The 13,906-nt window shown below is 58.7% G+C and overlaps 1 protein-coding gene across 5 annotated transcripts in view; it reads left to right on the forward strand.

Moving 5' to 3' along the window:
* The window catches only part of CD6 (CD6 molecule), a 40,067-nt gene extending 27,342 nt beyond the window's left edge, over positions 1–12,725 (forward strand). The window contains exons 2-13 of one of the 5 annotated variants that reach the window (XM_047848565.1): positions 700–768; positions 1,841–2,191; positions 2,982–3,293; positions 4,036–4,338; positions 5,534–5,599; positions 7,714–7,854; positions 8,193–8,291; positions 9,340–9,462; positions 11,147–11,218; positions 11,316–11,570; positions 11,874–11,975; positions 12,502–12,725. In XM_047848565.1, the coding sequence (XP_047704521.1) occupies positions 700–768; positions 1,841–2,191; positions 2,982–3,293; positions 4,036–4,338; positions 5,534–5,599; positions 7,714–7,854; positions 8,193–8,291; positions 9,340–9,462; positions 11,147–11,218; positions 11,316–11,570; positions 11,874–11,975; positions 12,502–12,566 (1,958 nt within the window). In that variant the 3' untranslated portion in view covers positions 12,567–12,725. Of the gene's footprint in view, positions 1–699; positions 769–1,840; positions 2,192–2,981; positions 3,294–4,035; positions 4,339–5,533; positions 5,600–7,713; positions 7,855–8,192; positions 8,292–9,339; positions 9,463–11,146; positions 11,219–11,315; positions 11,571–11,873; positions 11,994–12,501 lie in introns of all 5 variants that reach the window. The other 4 variants (XM_047848564.1, XM_047848568.1, XM_047848566.1 and 1 more) reach the window with 4 other exon arrangements.
* Positions 12,726–13,906: the final 1,181 nt, after the last annotated feature.

A 13,906-nucleotide genomic window follows, 5' to 3' on the forward strand; every position in this document is an offset into this window, starting at 1 on the left:
AAGGGGTACCATCTGGGCCAGGTGATTGGTTTCTATTCTTTGGGCCTCCCTTTCCTAATTTGTAAAAAGCAAACGCTAATATCTATCTCACTGCCTGTTTGGAGGAAAATGGAATACTATCTGCGAGGACCTTGCATAACTTCAGCTTTTGGCAAATGTTAGTTTCTACGCATCTGAAAACTCTGCAGTCTGATGGTCCCGCCCCCAGATGCAACGATTACCCAGAAGCCTGGTGTGAGTTTCTCAGTTTTCCAAACAACAATGCTCTTCCTGACAATAACTCCCATTTGAGCTTCTTCTGTAGGTCTAGTATTTTATAGGTATTGACTCCTTTTAGCCTCACAATACCTGCCTGAGTGCTACTGCCAACAAACTGGGACTCTGACCCAGAGAGGGTAGTAGCCCATCCATGGTCACTCAGCCAGGAAGTGTGTCCCCAAAGCCCCCAGTCACTCCTCCCTGCTCTACTCTGATGTCTGAGCACGTTTGCACAATTCAAAGGGGAAGTGGAAAATGCCCCAGAAGAAAGCTTAAGAATTTCCCTACCCTGAATGGAGGCAACTATGCCCAAGGCCCAGGGCCATGTCGTGTCAAGGTCCCCACGTAGCCACAGAAAGTGTCCCCTGTCCTTGAAGTCACCTCTGTGCCCTCTACCTCTGTGCTCACTCACCCACCATGGCCGCTGCTGGTTAATTTCAGGTCACCCGACTCCAACCCCATCCGGCCAGCCCAACACCAGCAGCACAGAGACCCAACCCTTGGAGTCAGGTAAGGAAACAATCTTTCTGGGGCACACAGCCAGCTTTCTGAGACCACGCGGGGGGTGTCCTGAGTGATGGGGAAAGGAAACAGACTTTTAGGGTATCAGGGAGGCTCCCTAACTTCCTGGCTCAGTGCCTGAGTCCCGCCATCACCTTCCCTCTGAGATCTTAGAACTGCCATCTTTGAAAGGCCACTGATAAAATGTCACATATGCTTGGGGCACCTGGGTGGCTCAGCCCATTAAGCACCTGACTCCCCATCTCAGCTCAGGTCTGGATCTCAAGGTCATGAGTTCAAGCCCCACGCTGGGCAAGGGGCTTACCTTAAAATAAAATGTCACGTATGGGAGGTCAAAATGTTCAGTAAGCATTTTAAGGAGACTTTCTGAGAACAAGCTGAAGAACTCTTGGGGGGGGGGGTTCTGCCAAGTGGGTCCTTGATTAACTCAACACATATTAAGCACCTACTCTGTGTCCTATCCTGAGGGTGTAGTCCTGGGCAAAAATAGGCAGGTGACTCCCCAAGGACGGTGTCTGGGTTACCACCATCCCAAGAAGCCCGTCTTCAACCCCATCACCAACCCCATATCCATCCTCCAGGGCTTCAAGGTCATGATGGCGGCCTCAATGGTAACTCTCAGAACAGCAGAGGGGCCTAAGAGTGGACGCATGGCATCCACAGTACAAGGGCAGGGCCTGGCACCCAGAACTCTGCCCTTCCTTCACACAAGGGTGCCCTGGAGACAGGGGCAAGAGAGGGAGGTTTGCGGGGACTGGACCCCTGGTTCTCTGTCACCCTAGATGGAACAAAGGCATCCTAACCTCTACAGTCACCCTCAGCCCCCGTCTCCTGACTCTAAGGAGAACCAGGTCAGGCCCCAAAGGGGGATTGGGGATGAACCAGCCCGGCCCCATTCTGCAGATGGGAAGGCTGAGGCCCAGAGCCCAGGAAGGTATAGTCTGAGGTAACACAGCAGGTCAGCGGTGGAGCCCCTGGAAGCCGCCACCCCCCACTGCCATCCCTGGGGTCTGCAGAGTCCCAATCGGTGGAGGTCTCAGCTGGCTTCTGGCACTTCCAGGAGAGCCGCTCGGGATCCGCCTGGTGAATGGGAGCAGCCACTGCAGCGGGACGGTGGAGGTCTGGATCCGACAGTCGTGGGAGCCCGCGTGCGGGGCGTTCTGGAACCACAATGCCACCGAGGCCGCGTGCCGGGCGCTGAGCTGCGGCGGGGCGGGGGTAGCCGTCCAGCCCACCCTGCCGCCCTCTGAGCTGCCGCCTGGTCCAGGCGCGGGGAACGCCAGCGAGGCCCTGAACGCCACACTGGCCCTGGCGCCCGCCGTCCTGTGCAGAGGGCCCGAGTGGCCACTCTGCGACGTGGTGGAGCGTCCGTGCGACAGCGACAGGAGGCCAGCTGAGGTCACCTGCGCAGGTACAAGTAGACTGTCATCTTGGCCCTGCCTGCCCTACCCTCAGGCCTTCAAGCCATTGTCCCTCACTCCTGTCCCCAGCCCTGGCCACTGGACCCAAGGCCCGCCCGCCGGACGCTCCCTTCCTCTACCCCCCCACCCCCCGCCGCCCGCCACCGGCCACCCGCCACCAATGCAAGCACAGCTGGTTCCCACACTGGTGGACTGCAGCACTGTCTCATTTCCAGCTCTGAGAAAGTCCTCAGATCTGGACGCCGGACCTCTCCCCCTACTGGATCTCCAGCTCCGCCACTGTGGTCCCCAACCTGACCCCTTGGCTCCCCAGTCCTAACTGGGTCTCTAGCCCTTACCTACTGGTCCCGCCTCTGCTTTCTCTCAGGACCTCTATCTCTACCCCTACCTCCCATGTGCATAAATATGCCAGGTTCCCTGTGTCCCTTAGCAGCGCGGCTCTCCAGCCCCGAGGACCGCCTGCTCTTCGGGCTCCGCCCACCAGGCCTCTAGCCCCACCCACCAGCCTGCAGCTCCGCCCACCCAGTCCGCAAGCCCAGAGATTTCCCCTGTCCCGCCCACCAGGTTACTAGCCCCTCCCACCGGCCCCATAGCCCACCCACAGGTCCTTAGTCCTGTGGAGTCCCCCACGTCTGCCCACTAGGTCCTCAGCCCTGACTGGGTTTTCCAGTCCTGCCCACCGAGCTACCAGCTCGTCTCATCGGATCCACCGCTAGGACCACCCTCCCCCCTCCCCCCACGCTCTTCCCAACCACCCACAAACCTCTTCTCCTTCCCCAGAGAACCGCGCGGTGCGGTTGGTGGGCGGCAGCGGTCCGTGCGCCGGCCGCGTGGAGATGCTAGAGCGCGGCCAGTGGGGGTCGGTGTGCGACGACACGTGGGACCTGAAGGACGCCCACGTGGTGTGCCGGCAGCTGAACTGCGGCTGGGCGGTCCAGGCCCTGCCCGGCCTGCACTTCGCGCCCGGCCAAGGACCCATCCACCGGGACCAGGTGAACTGCTCGGGGACCGAGGACCACCTGTGGGACTGCCGTGGGCTGCCAGGAAACGGCTACTGCGGTCACAAGGAGGACGCCGGCGTGCTGTGCTCAGGTGAGCCGGGGGTCATCTACCCGCACTTACTGGGAGCCGGGAGGGATGACCCCTGCCGGAGCGAGGTCGAGTCCTCGCAAATACGGGGACAAGCAAATAAGAGACAAGCAAATAAGAGACAGGCAACATCGGAGGGAGAGAGTGACAAGCGCCCTAAGAAAGCAAGCCAGGTGGAGTTTAGAGGGAGCCAGGACTCCAGAGTTGGAGGGTAAGCCTGCCCACCTCCTGGAGGAAGCCACATCGGTGGTGAGACTCTTCCCCGGGGCCAGCCGGTCACCGGGTTCAGAGCAGCAAGGGGAGCCGGCCGGAGGAGGCTGTCAGCCTTCCAGATGAGGCCACGAAGCTCTGGTCCAGCCAGTGTTTCTTTCTACTTGTGCGCGGGCACGGGGGCTGGGGAGAAGGGGTCTTGGTAAATAGGGATTCTGACTCAGTAGGTGCGGGCAGGGCTTGAGAGTCTGAGTTTCTGACCAGATCCCACGCCACGCCGATGCTGCAGATCCACGGACCACAGTTTGAGTAGCAGAGCAGCATGGGCCAGTGTAGATGCAGCAGATGACCGCCGGGGGATGTGTGGGCAGATATAGACGGGGAAGGACACGGATTCTGGAGACTGGTTGGCTGTAGGGTGTTTGCATCCATGAGCCAGGCCTGCTTGGGGGGGGGGGGCGCGGGGGGGGTTCAGCCCGAAGGGTCCTGACCTGACTCTGCCCCCACCCCCACCCCCCGCACCTCTCCTCTGCAGAGCACCAGTCCTGGCGCCTGACTGGGGGCGCCGACTCCTGCGAGGGGCAGGTGGAAGTACATTTCCGTGGGGTCTGGAGCACAGTGTGTGACAGTGAGTGGTACTCCTCGGAGGCCCAGGTGCTCTGCCGGACCTTGGGCTGTGGGACCGTGGCCACAAGACTCCAGGGGCTGCCCCATTCCCTGCCGGGGAAAATGTACTACTCATGCAAAGGGGAGGAGCCCACCCCCTCCGATTGCTTCTGGAGGTTCAACAACCCCTATCTCTGCAGACAGTCGAGGGCAGCCAGAGTCCTCTGCTCAGGTATCCCTCCTCCCCACCCCTACCTCACCTACCCCCGGATGTAGACTAGGATTCCACCCGAATCTGAAGCCTGAGAACTGGCAGGCCAGGGACCACGGCTTGGACTAGGTCAGGAATGACGACTACTGGCCTTCCAGGGACCGTTGCCCTTACCATGCCCAGGGAGACACGGCTAAACAATCAGGGCACTCTTGCCCCCAGATTCCTCGATCCAGCCCCCAGATCGTGACGTCCAATATTTGGTGAGACATTCCTGCATGCTAAGCAATGGTCTCTGTTGACCGGAACTGGCTCAAGGACATGAAACCAACTGCTATCCCAGGGCTGGTGGCATCGAAGGATAACAGTGGGAGACACTAATAGTAACATCAGCGACAGAGTCTGGGGCCCCGATCACGTGCCAGGCATCGGGGAGCACCCAGTGCCGCTTATTTCCGCTAAGCCTCATTTCCCCACTAAGAATCGGACTCTGCCATATTTCGCCAAATCTAAGGCGGCATCGGGAGGTCACAGTTATTGTTTTATGTACCATAAAGGACAACAATGCTGCCAAAATAAACTCGTGGCACGCCAGCAGTTGTAACAATGGATGCCATCGCCCCAATTTCGGAGGTGTTAAACTGTGACAAAGCCAGAGCGTTAGACCCAGAGAAACATGGCATTAGGTGTCGCGAGGGAGCTCAGACACCTGTCTACGAAGCCTAGCTCCACCATTTACCCACTGGGGCGGGGGGGGGGGGGGTTCAGTTCCATGACCGTGTGGTTGCCGATCCTTGCCCTTTCGCAGGGTAGCTGGGAAATCGGGTGATATCCACCGAGGGACTTTGTAAGCCCCATCCCTTACCTGTCAAGCGATTATGATAGTGATCGTAATGTCGGCTTCCCAGCTCCCGGGGCCAATGTGAAGAACGAACCCAGGACTTGACAGAAAACGAGATTTGGGGTCTGTAGCAGATTTTACAGAAAGAAAGGATCGTTCTTTTCCCATCAGCCTCTTACTCTAACCCAAGAAACTTCCCAGCATGAAGTTTCCTTAGTGTGGGGGGTGGGGGGTGGGAAAGGCAGGTTTTCTTACCCATATGCACCCCCAAGTTCCAGGTCACTTGTCTGTCTTGCTCAGTTTCTAACACAAGGACTGGCACGCAGTAGGTGCTTGGTAATACGTGTTGAGTAAGTGATCGGTGCTTTCTGACAGGCTCCCGAAGTCTGCTCAATCTGTCCACTTCTGAAGCCCCTGCAAGCGTTCAGCCGGTCACTGTGGGTGAGTGTTGCTGGGTGTGCGGTTTCTCAGGGAGGTGGGTGCACGCCTCCCACGTCCCCTACCTCCAGCCGATGGACTTGCCGCTCCCTCCACCCCCTCCCTGTCCTCGGGCTCCATTCTGTGGGTGCTTTTGCCCCTCTCCTCTCCCCTCCCTCCCATGTAAGCTCCCCAGCTTTCCCGAATCCTGGTATTTCATGGACAGGAGCCCACTCTCCTGTCGGGCAGGAGAACAGAGCTGGAGAGAGCCAGCGCTGACCTGGTCTGACACGGGCCAGTGTAGCTCACAGTCAGTGGGTTAGTAACATCCCAGGCACCGATCCAAAGCTTTGCCATCATTAGTTCCCGGCCCTGTGATGCTCCTGGTGTCCCCATCGGGGAGGTCTCATTAGAGCCTTTACACGGAGAAAAAAGCTCGCGCTCACAGGATGAAGGCGCAGCCAGCCAGCATTTGGCCGGAGTTTGCATCCAAGGCTCTGATCTGAACCAGGCTTGGTCTGCCCGCCAGCTGTGTGTAGCTTGGCTGACTTCCAGGAAGACTCCTGAGGCTCAAAGCCCAGCCGTGTCCCCTGCTAGCTGGGTAATGTTGGGCTGAGTCTCTCTGAGCCTCAGATCCCTTGACTATAAAGTGGGGATGATAATCGCCGTAGCTTTCTCCTGGCTTTGCTGTGAGTCTCCAGTGAATTCATTTTTCTAAAGCACTTAGAACAGGGCAGAGCACACGGTAAGCACTGTCGGAGCATTAGGTGTTCTCGTGATTATTTAGTCCGGGCACGGAGCCCCTTGGCAACCCCGGGATAGGCAGGGGGTTCACCGGCTGGGTGCCGTCCCCTCCTTCCACTGGAGGAAGGTAGACAGGGGCCTGGGGACGGAGTGGAGGGGCACTAAGCCCTGACAGACAACTGGCAATGGATGAAGGCACAGAGAGGGAATGGGACACTGGGAAGGGTACGGGCTGTAGGGTGAACTCCTGCCAGGACCCCAGACACCCACTCGCATACTCTCTCTCTCTCTCTCTGAGGTCAAGGTGGGAAGCCTCATCAGCCTTCAAAGAGCAAAGAAAGATCCACGCTCTAGCCCTTGGCCCCACAGCCCTGCCTTCAGCCTGTCCCTCTGGGCCCGAATTCACTGGTCTCTTCATGGCCCCCGCAGCCCAGCCTCCCTCTTACACCCACTTCCTGCTGCTAAACCCACCTCCCACCCTGGTTCAAGTCAAGCCCTTTGCAGATGCAGGGGAGGGGAAAAAATGAGAACAGGGAGAGGCTAATTTGTTGGCAGTGGGGAGCAGTCACTATGCCCAGCCAGGGGGTCAGGATGCTCGCGTCCCACCAGCCCCCTGTGGTGCTGTCACTACCCTTCATCCAGCCCTGTGGCCTAACGCCGAGGAGGAGATGAGTCCCGTCTCTCCTCTCTCGAGGGCTCCAAGCACCTGCCTCATTATAGCCTCTTTGCAGGCTTTGGGTTCTTTTTTAGCAGGGGTGGCACCGAGAGAGGGGTGAAGACAGGAAGTCACATCAGGGCTGCGGAGCTGGGAGGTCCAGAATCACGGCCCTCACCTCTGCCCTCAGGGAGTACGTGTCTGATGGGAACGATGCATCCAGGGCACAGAAAGGACATCTCGCCCTCCTGATGGTCTGTTCGCTGCCAGAGGTGGCTCCACGTCACCTTCTCTGGAAAGCCAGCCTCGGTGTCCACCTCCCACCCTGCCCTACCAGAGAAGGCCCCTTGTAAGGCCTCATGCCTGCCCATACCTCCTTCCCAGTAAGCCTGGCGCCATATTGGATTGAGTCAACGTGTTGATCTCCCCACTAGACAGTGGCCCTCAAGGCCAATGATGCCGATGTCGTATTTGTATCCCTAGAGCCTAGTGGGCACACAGTGGGCACTCAATGATTACTGAGCGGGTGGCCAGGGGAAAGGCTCACTCAGCTAATTGTTCATTCAACATTTCTTGGGCACCTCCCAATATAAAGTGTCTAAAAGCAGATGGGGACATTCGGAAAAAAGAAGAGAGGAGGAAGATAAGTCCGAAAGGGAAGTAGGTCGGCTGCAGAGATGCTGGAGAGGCAAGAAGTCTATGTCCGTTCCTCTTTCTGATTTGGGGTTCTTGCTTCCAGAACCTACTATGATCCAGAAAGCAGAAGCCTGGAAATCGCGAGAACTAATGCTTTTCATCCTCTGCATCATCCTGGGAATTCTCCTCCTTGGCTTACTCATCTCCACAGCCTTCATCTTCTTGAAAGTTAAAGGAAAATACGGTAGGTGCAGAGTTCTGGGAGCCACAGGAAAGGCCCAGAGAGGGAAAGCAGCAGGCCTGAGGTGTGGCCTTCTCAGGGGGATGGGGGCCTCAAGGGACTCAGCAGAATGGAGCACCATCCAGCAATGGCCACCCAGCCCAGACCCCTGGGAGCACCTCCCGATGGGCAGGATTTTCCCAGCATGCCTGGCGGAAGTGGTCCATGGGAGGACTAGACTGTGTGCGTGCGTGTGGATTTGAGGGAGAGGTGGGGAGAGAGGCATCTCCGTGAGCACAGGACCAGCTAGACCGGGAGAGACCAAAAAGTGACTTATAGCGTCTCTGCCTCTCCTCTCTCAGCCCTGCCCATTATGGTGAACGACCAGCACCCACCCACCACCACCCCAGAGGGTATCAATAGCTATCAAGATGTTCCCATCACCATTTCCAAAGAAGAAGGTACGATGTCCACCACCCTGGGAGTGAGGAAGGCTGGGGAGGACAGGAAAGGAATCCTTTTTTGGAGGGTCAGAACTGTGTAGGTCAAAGCAGCACCCCAGTTGGAGATGAGACCTCAGCCAGCCCACTGGTGCCCGTGGGACCTTGAGCATGTCGTGCCTCAAATTGTGCAGAGGACCCTCCAAGGCAGTCATTCTAGACTAGGCTTTAGAGTTCTGGAATAATACAGGGCATTTCTCAGAGGAAAGTTCTGCCCTGCTAATCGGCTGGTAGGTTTGTGATATTATCGCCTCTTTCAATAGCCTCGATCAGCCTTCCTGCAGAGCCCCATCCAGGTTTCCTGGAACATAATTTTATTTCATTTTTCTGAATGAAAAAAAAAATCAGATCAGTCATCCATCTTTTACAACGTAAGGATTTATACCTCTTGAAAGTCTTGTAAAGGAACTCGAGTTTCATCGCATTGCATTATGACTGTATTAAATCACCTTTATTTGAAAGCATTTGGTGACTGGAAAAGCAATACAAAACTCAGCCAAATTATATACATATTCTCTCTGCACGGTATCCGTGTATTTGAGAAGAGACTATGAATACAGAACTTAGCACACAAGTTGGGCCCAGAGCATTCGCTCACTGAATGTTATGGTCTCGAGGTTAAGAGCCACACTGCCCGCTTCTCTGGGCAAGGTGAGAACCTCCCTGTGCCTCAGTTTCTTCGGCTATAAAAGAGGGACCGTAATGCACCTACCTCACAGAGTGGTTCCGAGAATCCAGACGAGATCATGTTTTAAATGTTAGAACAGCGCCTGACATGTAGTGACTGCTCCGTGCTTGTGAAATAAACACGTGTTATTAGTTCCCCGTGTTTGAAGGGGGTGGGGGGGGAGCTTGGAAAACCCAGGCTGGATGGGCTTGTACAAGATGGGCTACCCCGTGCTCTCCCTGCCGCTCTGTCTCTGGTCCCCCCCACCCACACTCTCTGCTGTCTCTCCCTGCGCCTTTCTGCCCACCACTCCCCCGTGCCCCAACTCTGCTCTCTCCCCAGTTCCCAAGCTGCCCATCCAGGTCCAGGCCCTACCCCCCAAGGACTCGGACTCCAGCTCGGACTCAGACTATGAGCATTATGACTTCAGCGCCCAGCCTCCCGTGGCCCTGACCACCTTCTACAGTGAGTTCCTGGGCTCCCGAGGGCCCACCCGCCCCTACCAGGGAGAGGGCCCATGTGGCTGGGGACCCTCCGTAGGTTCCATCTGGTGACCCCCGCATGACATGGGTTGAATGCCCCTTCTTACCCACTGGATCCACTGCAGATGGTCCTACACTGAGGCTCTCACAATACTTTGTGACCCTAGAGACCTCTCCATGGCTCCAACTTCCTTCTTTCCCACGTTTGTCTCTGGCCACGTGGGGTCTTAAGACCCGCCCCTCGACATTCACCGGAAGGTGGCTGTGGCTGTGTTAGACAAGCAAGTCCAAGCAAGAGACATTCATTCAGATGGTTTCTCCCACACCCCTTCTGTGTCCCATTCTGCCCATCAACCTGGCACCCTCCCCTCCCTTCACGGGCAAGCCCAGCTTGAACCTCTCAGCCGGCTTTTCCAGCTTTCCTTCCCGCCTGCTGGGGATAGGACGAGGAAAGACAGTGCTTAAGGCAGGGCCCATGCAATGCTGGAGGTTAGAGCACAGAATCCCATGCCTGTTGTGAAGTCCCTTGGGAGCTTGTCAAACATTCCCCGGTTCTCCCCGGGACCCACCATATAAGCGAGGATGAGAGTTTGGCTGTGTGTGACGGAGGTCCCCAAATGACAGCGTCCTAAGAAGTCGGCAGGGGCCCAGGCTCCTCCTTTCTTGCCGCTGTGCAATCCCTAAGCTGTTGCCCTTGTCCACATGGTCCAGCGTGGCTCACTACAACATCCACATTCTGGGCAGCAGGACGGGAAGGGAAGGTGGGGCATGCCCTACCCTAAAAGGCAGGATGCCAGAGATGCCCACATCACGGCCACCCACATCACCCCGGCTGGAACTTAAGCCCCCCCAGCTGTAAGAGAGGACGACAGACGAAACCTCTGTCCCAAGCAGCTGTGTGTCCAGATAAAGGCCAGAGGGGAGAATGGATATTGGGGACCACCGGTTGTCTGTGCCCCACCCGGCACACCAGGGCCTATGGGGTGGGAGGTGGGTGATTCCACTTCTGCTCTGTGCCACAAATCAGCATTTGGGAGCCACCGGGATGAGGCATCCTTAGAGCCCGGGATTCTGAGCCCAGGCACGTAAGAGGCAAGACCAGGAGTCCAAAATCCTGTGACATTGTGACGGAAATTCAGGGGTACCGGTTCCGAGAGAGCTGACGGCAAGGTTCCAGACCCTCAAGTCCTTAAGACTCAACAAATCCACATCTCTCCAGTTCTGAAACAGGGAACTGGATGTAAGCAAGGCTTCCACTCCGGAAAGTTCTAGGTGCTCCTAGAAAGTTCTAGGTGCTCCTAGAAGGCACCGCCTGCCCCTTTCCTGCCCAGAGTCTCCAGGGCATGAGCGGAGAGCCCAGGACTCTTCCTATTTCCTTAAGGAGGAGGAGGGGCAGCTGGCGGGCCAGAGAGGCGCGAGGCACTGGGGTCTCTGGCCAGAAGCAGCCTGTCCCCGTGCTGGTTAGCGATTGAGGTTTGGGGTCTGGCTGGACAAGAGCCTGGGGTGTGATGGGAAATTCTAAGCCCCTCGGTACCCCTGGGCTTGTCCTCCTCCACTGTTCAGCCTCAGGGCCCCCTCCCAAGTCCCGAGGCCCACCCGCCCCTCCTCCGGGCTCCCAGGACCAGGAGGTGGACCTTCACCCTTCCTCACCACCCCTCTGCTTGTAGATTCCCAGCGGCACCGGGTCACGGAGGAGGAGATCCAGCAGAGCAGGTTCCAGATGCCTCCCCTGGAGGAAGGTGAGTCGGTGATACGGGATGTCGGCCCCGACCGAGTTGAAAGCCCCCTTGATGCATTGCCGCTTCTTTCCTCACCATCCTCCCTTTCCTGGTCCAGGACTTGAAGAGGCGAGTGCCCCTCAGGTCCCACCCACCAGCGCTGGACACTACGTCGCAGACACGCCCTCCCTGGGCTCTCAGCGCCACCCAGAAAGCAACAGGGGATCCAGCACGTCCTCCGGGGAGGATTACTGCAACAGCCCCAGTAGCAGGCTACCTCTGTGGACCCCTCAGGTGTTTTCTACAGAGAGGAGCCCCTTCTTGGAGCAGCCCCCAAACTTGGAGCTGGCTGGCTCCCAGGCTACCTTTTCAGGTAAGCTGGGCCCAGGAGGACTCTGCGTGTACCCCGGCCTCCCATCCCGTAGCCGGCCTGGCTGGAGGAAGCGTGCAGCCGGAAGCCCTGAGCCAGGCTGAGTTCGGGATCCCGGCCCCAGCCCTGCAGCCACGTGCTGTGTGACCTTGGGCAAGCCTCCACCCCTCTCCGGACCTTCATTTTCTTATTCGCGGTCAAGCCAGGGACGTCACTCTTGTGAGTCGGGAGGGCCTCCTAGCCCTGGCAGCTCGTGAGCTGGCTGTCCCCAGGCAGAGAGTGACCGGCTCCGGGGCTTTCCGGCAGGGCCCTCGGCTGACGACAGCTCCAGCACCTCCTCCGGGGAGTGGTACCAGAACTTCCAGCCGCCGCCCCAGCCTCCCTCGACGGACCAGTTTCAGTATCCAGGTGCCAGCGGCAGGGGAGGTGGGTCCCGGAAGGGGGGGGTGGTCAGGGGCAGCGGGTGCACGCGTAGGGGGAGCTCTGGATCCATCGGATCCGTCGGCCCAAGGGGAAAAGAAAGGAAGCAAAATGAGGTGGGGAACATGGATGGGGATGAGACAGAGAAAGACTCAAAGAGTGCCTTGGGAGGAAGTGAGCTCCCCATTAGCGGAAGCATTCAAACAGAAGTGGCCGATGGTCCCTTGGGGGGGACACTGAGGTGGCGGGCGTCTGCCAGCACTCGGTCGCCCAGCACGTCCTGTGCAAGCTTGGGGACTGCAGCCCTACCCCGCACAGACGAGGCTCTGCCTTCTGGGCTGACAGGCCAGCAAGGGAGCTGGCCGCGACCAAGAACATACAACGGCAGTCTCATCACTGCACACCGCCCGGCATCACAGGGGAGGGGGCGGACTCGGACCCGCTTGGCTCCGTCCCATGCGGCAGGAGGGGCGGTGACCAGCCTCCCACTAACCCGAGCTCCCTGGCCACACAGGATCCCCCAGGCCCCAGCCTGGTTCCACTGGCAATGAGGACTATGACGACATCGGGGCATCCTAGGCCGGGCCCACGAGAGGCTCCGGTGACTCCCTTCCGCTGGACTCCTGCTCTACCTGCCCCCGCTCTCCCACCCCGTCCTCCCAGCTCGCCACCCCCCCCCCCAGGGGGCTGAGAAGCCTCCCCCGGAGAGATGCAAGGAAAGCCCTCACCTCGCACCGCTCAGTCTCCGTCCATCAAACAGAAGCTGCTGGCCCAGCCCTCCCCCGGCCCCAAACAGCCACAAGGTGGAGGGTGCTGCCTCGGAGAGGTGGTGAGCTCTCCGTCTCAAGGATGAACGAGCCGCCTGGGCCACCTCTCAGCAGGCTGCAAGGAGGGGCTGAGCTGAATGACTCCTGAGGCCCTCTTGGGTCCTCGGGCGTCTGCGATGCGTTTGCTTCCCCGGGTTCTCCGACGACTCCGGGCCCAGAGGTGCTGAGAGAACAGAAACAGTCCCGGTCCCAGCGCTGCCCAGGGACGCCCCATGTGCAGAGGCTGCTGGGCTGCTTCGGCAGGTGGATTCTGGGGCTGGGGGTGGCACACCCACTGGCCCAGGTTGGCAAGGGCCCGGGCACGGAGTCCAGCCTTCCTGGGAACCGCCAGCTGACCGCGAGCGGGACGACTGCCCCTCCCCCACAACCAAGGTGCTGGCGCCCGCAGCCAGCCCAGCCTCTAGAGACCCTCGGAGCCCACTGGGCCACAGCCCTGTTCTTCGGTGACCGTCCCTGGACAGAAGATCCTAATTCTAAGCTTCCCATGGCTTACGACGATGGCCTTAGCCCAGCTCCCCCATAGACCCAGAGCTGGGCACCAGTGCCCACGGCAGCAGGAGGGGCCCAGAGGCTGTGCGAAGTACCTCGCACCCATCTGTCTGCTTGGATTGCTGGGAGCTTCCCCGAGGAGCCTGGGAATATACAGTGTCGCACCCAGAGCCACAAACACGTCCCGGCAGCCTCCAGAGAGAGGCCCGAGGGCTCGGGGCCGGCTGCTGGTGTCCTGTTCCGAGTGTCCTGAGATTAAAGTAATTGCTGAATAAAAATGGGGCATTGAGTGACAAGTCCTTGAACTCTCGCACGTGTGTGTGTGTGTGTGTGTGTGTGGAGGGCGGGACAAGGTGGACACAGACATGCCCGTGAGGGAGGTCAGTGGCTACGTCCCTCTCTTCTCTGCCCCACTCGGCCGACGCTGGCTCAGTAGCTCCACGGGTTTCCAAGGCAGGGTCATGTGATTGACGCTCAGAGCTGCCGCCTGGCAAAGAATCGCTCCCAGGCCCGGGGGAGTTGAAACGAGCCTGGCATATGCCCGGAGGGGACAGGTTGCGGAGTGGCGTCGTACAGAGGAATCCTTTTCCTCCGTCGGCCCAG

Source organism: Prionailurus viverrinus, unplaced genomic scaffold (genome assembly GCF_022837055.1).
Source record: "Prionailurus viverrinus isolate Anna unplaced genomic scaffold, UM_Priviv_1.0 scaffold_86, whole genome shotgun sequence".
Taxonomy (NCBI): Eukaryota; Metazoa; Chordata; class Mammalia; order Carnivora; family Felidae; genus Prionailurus; species Prionailurus viverrinus.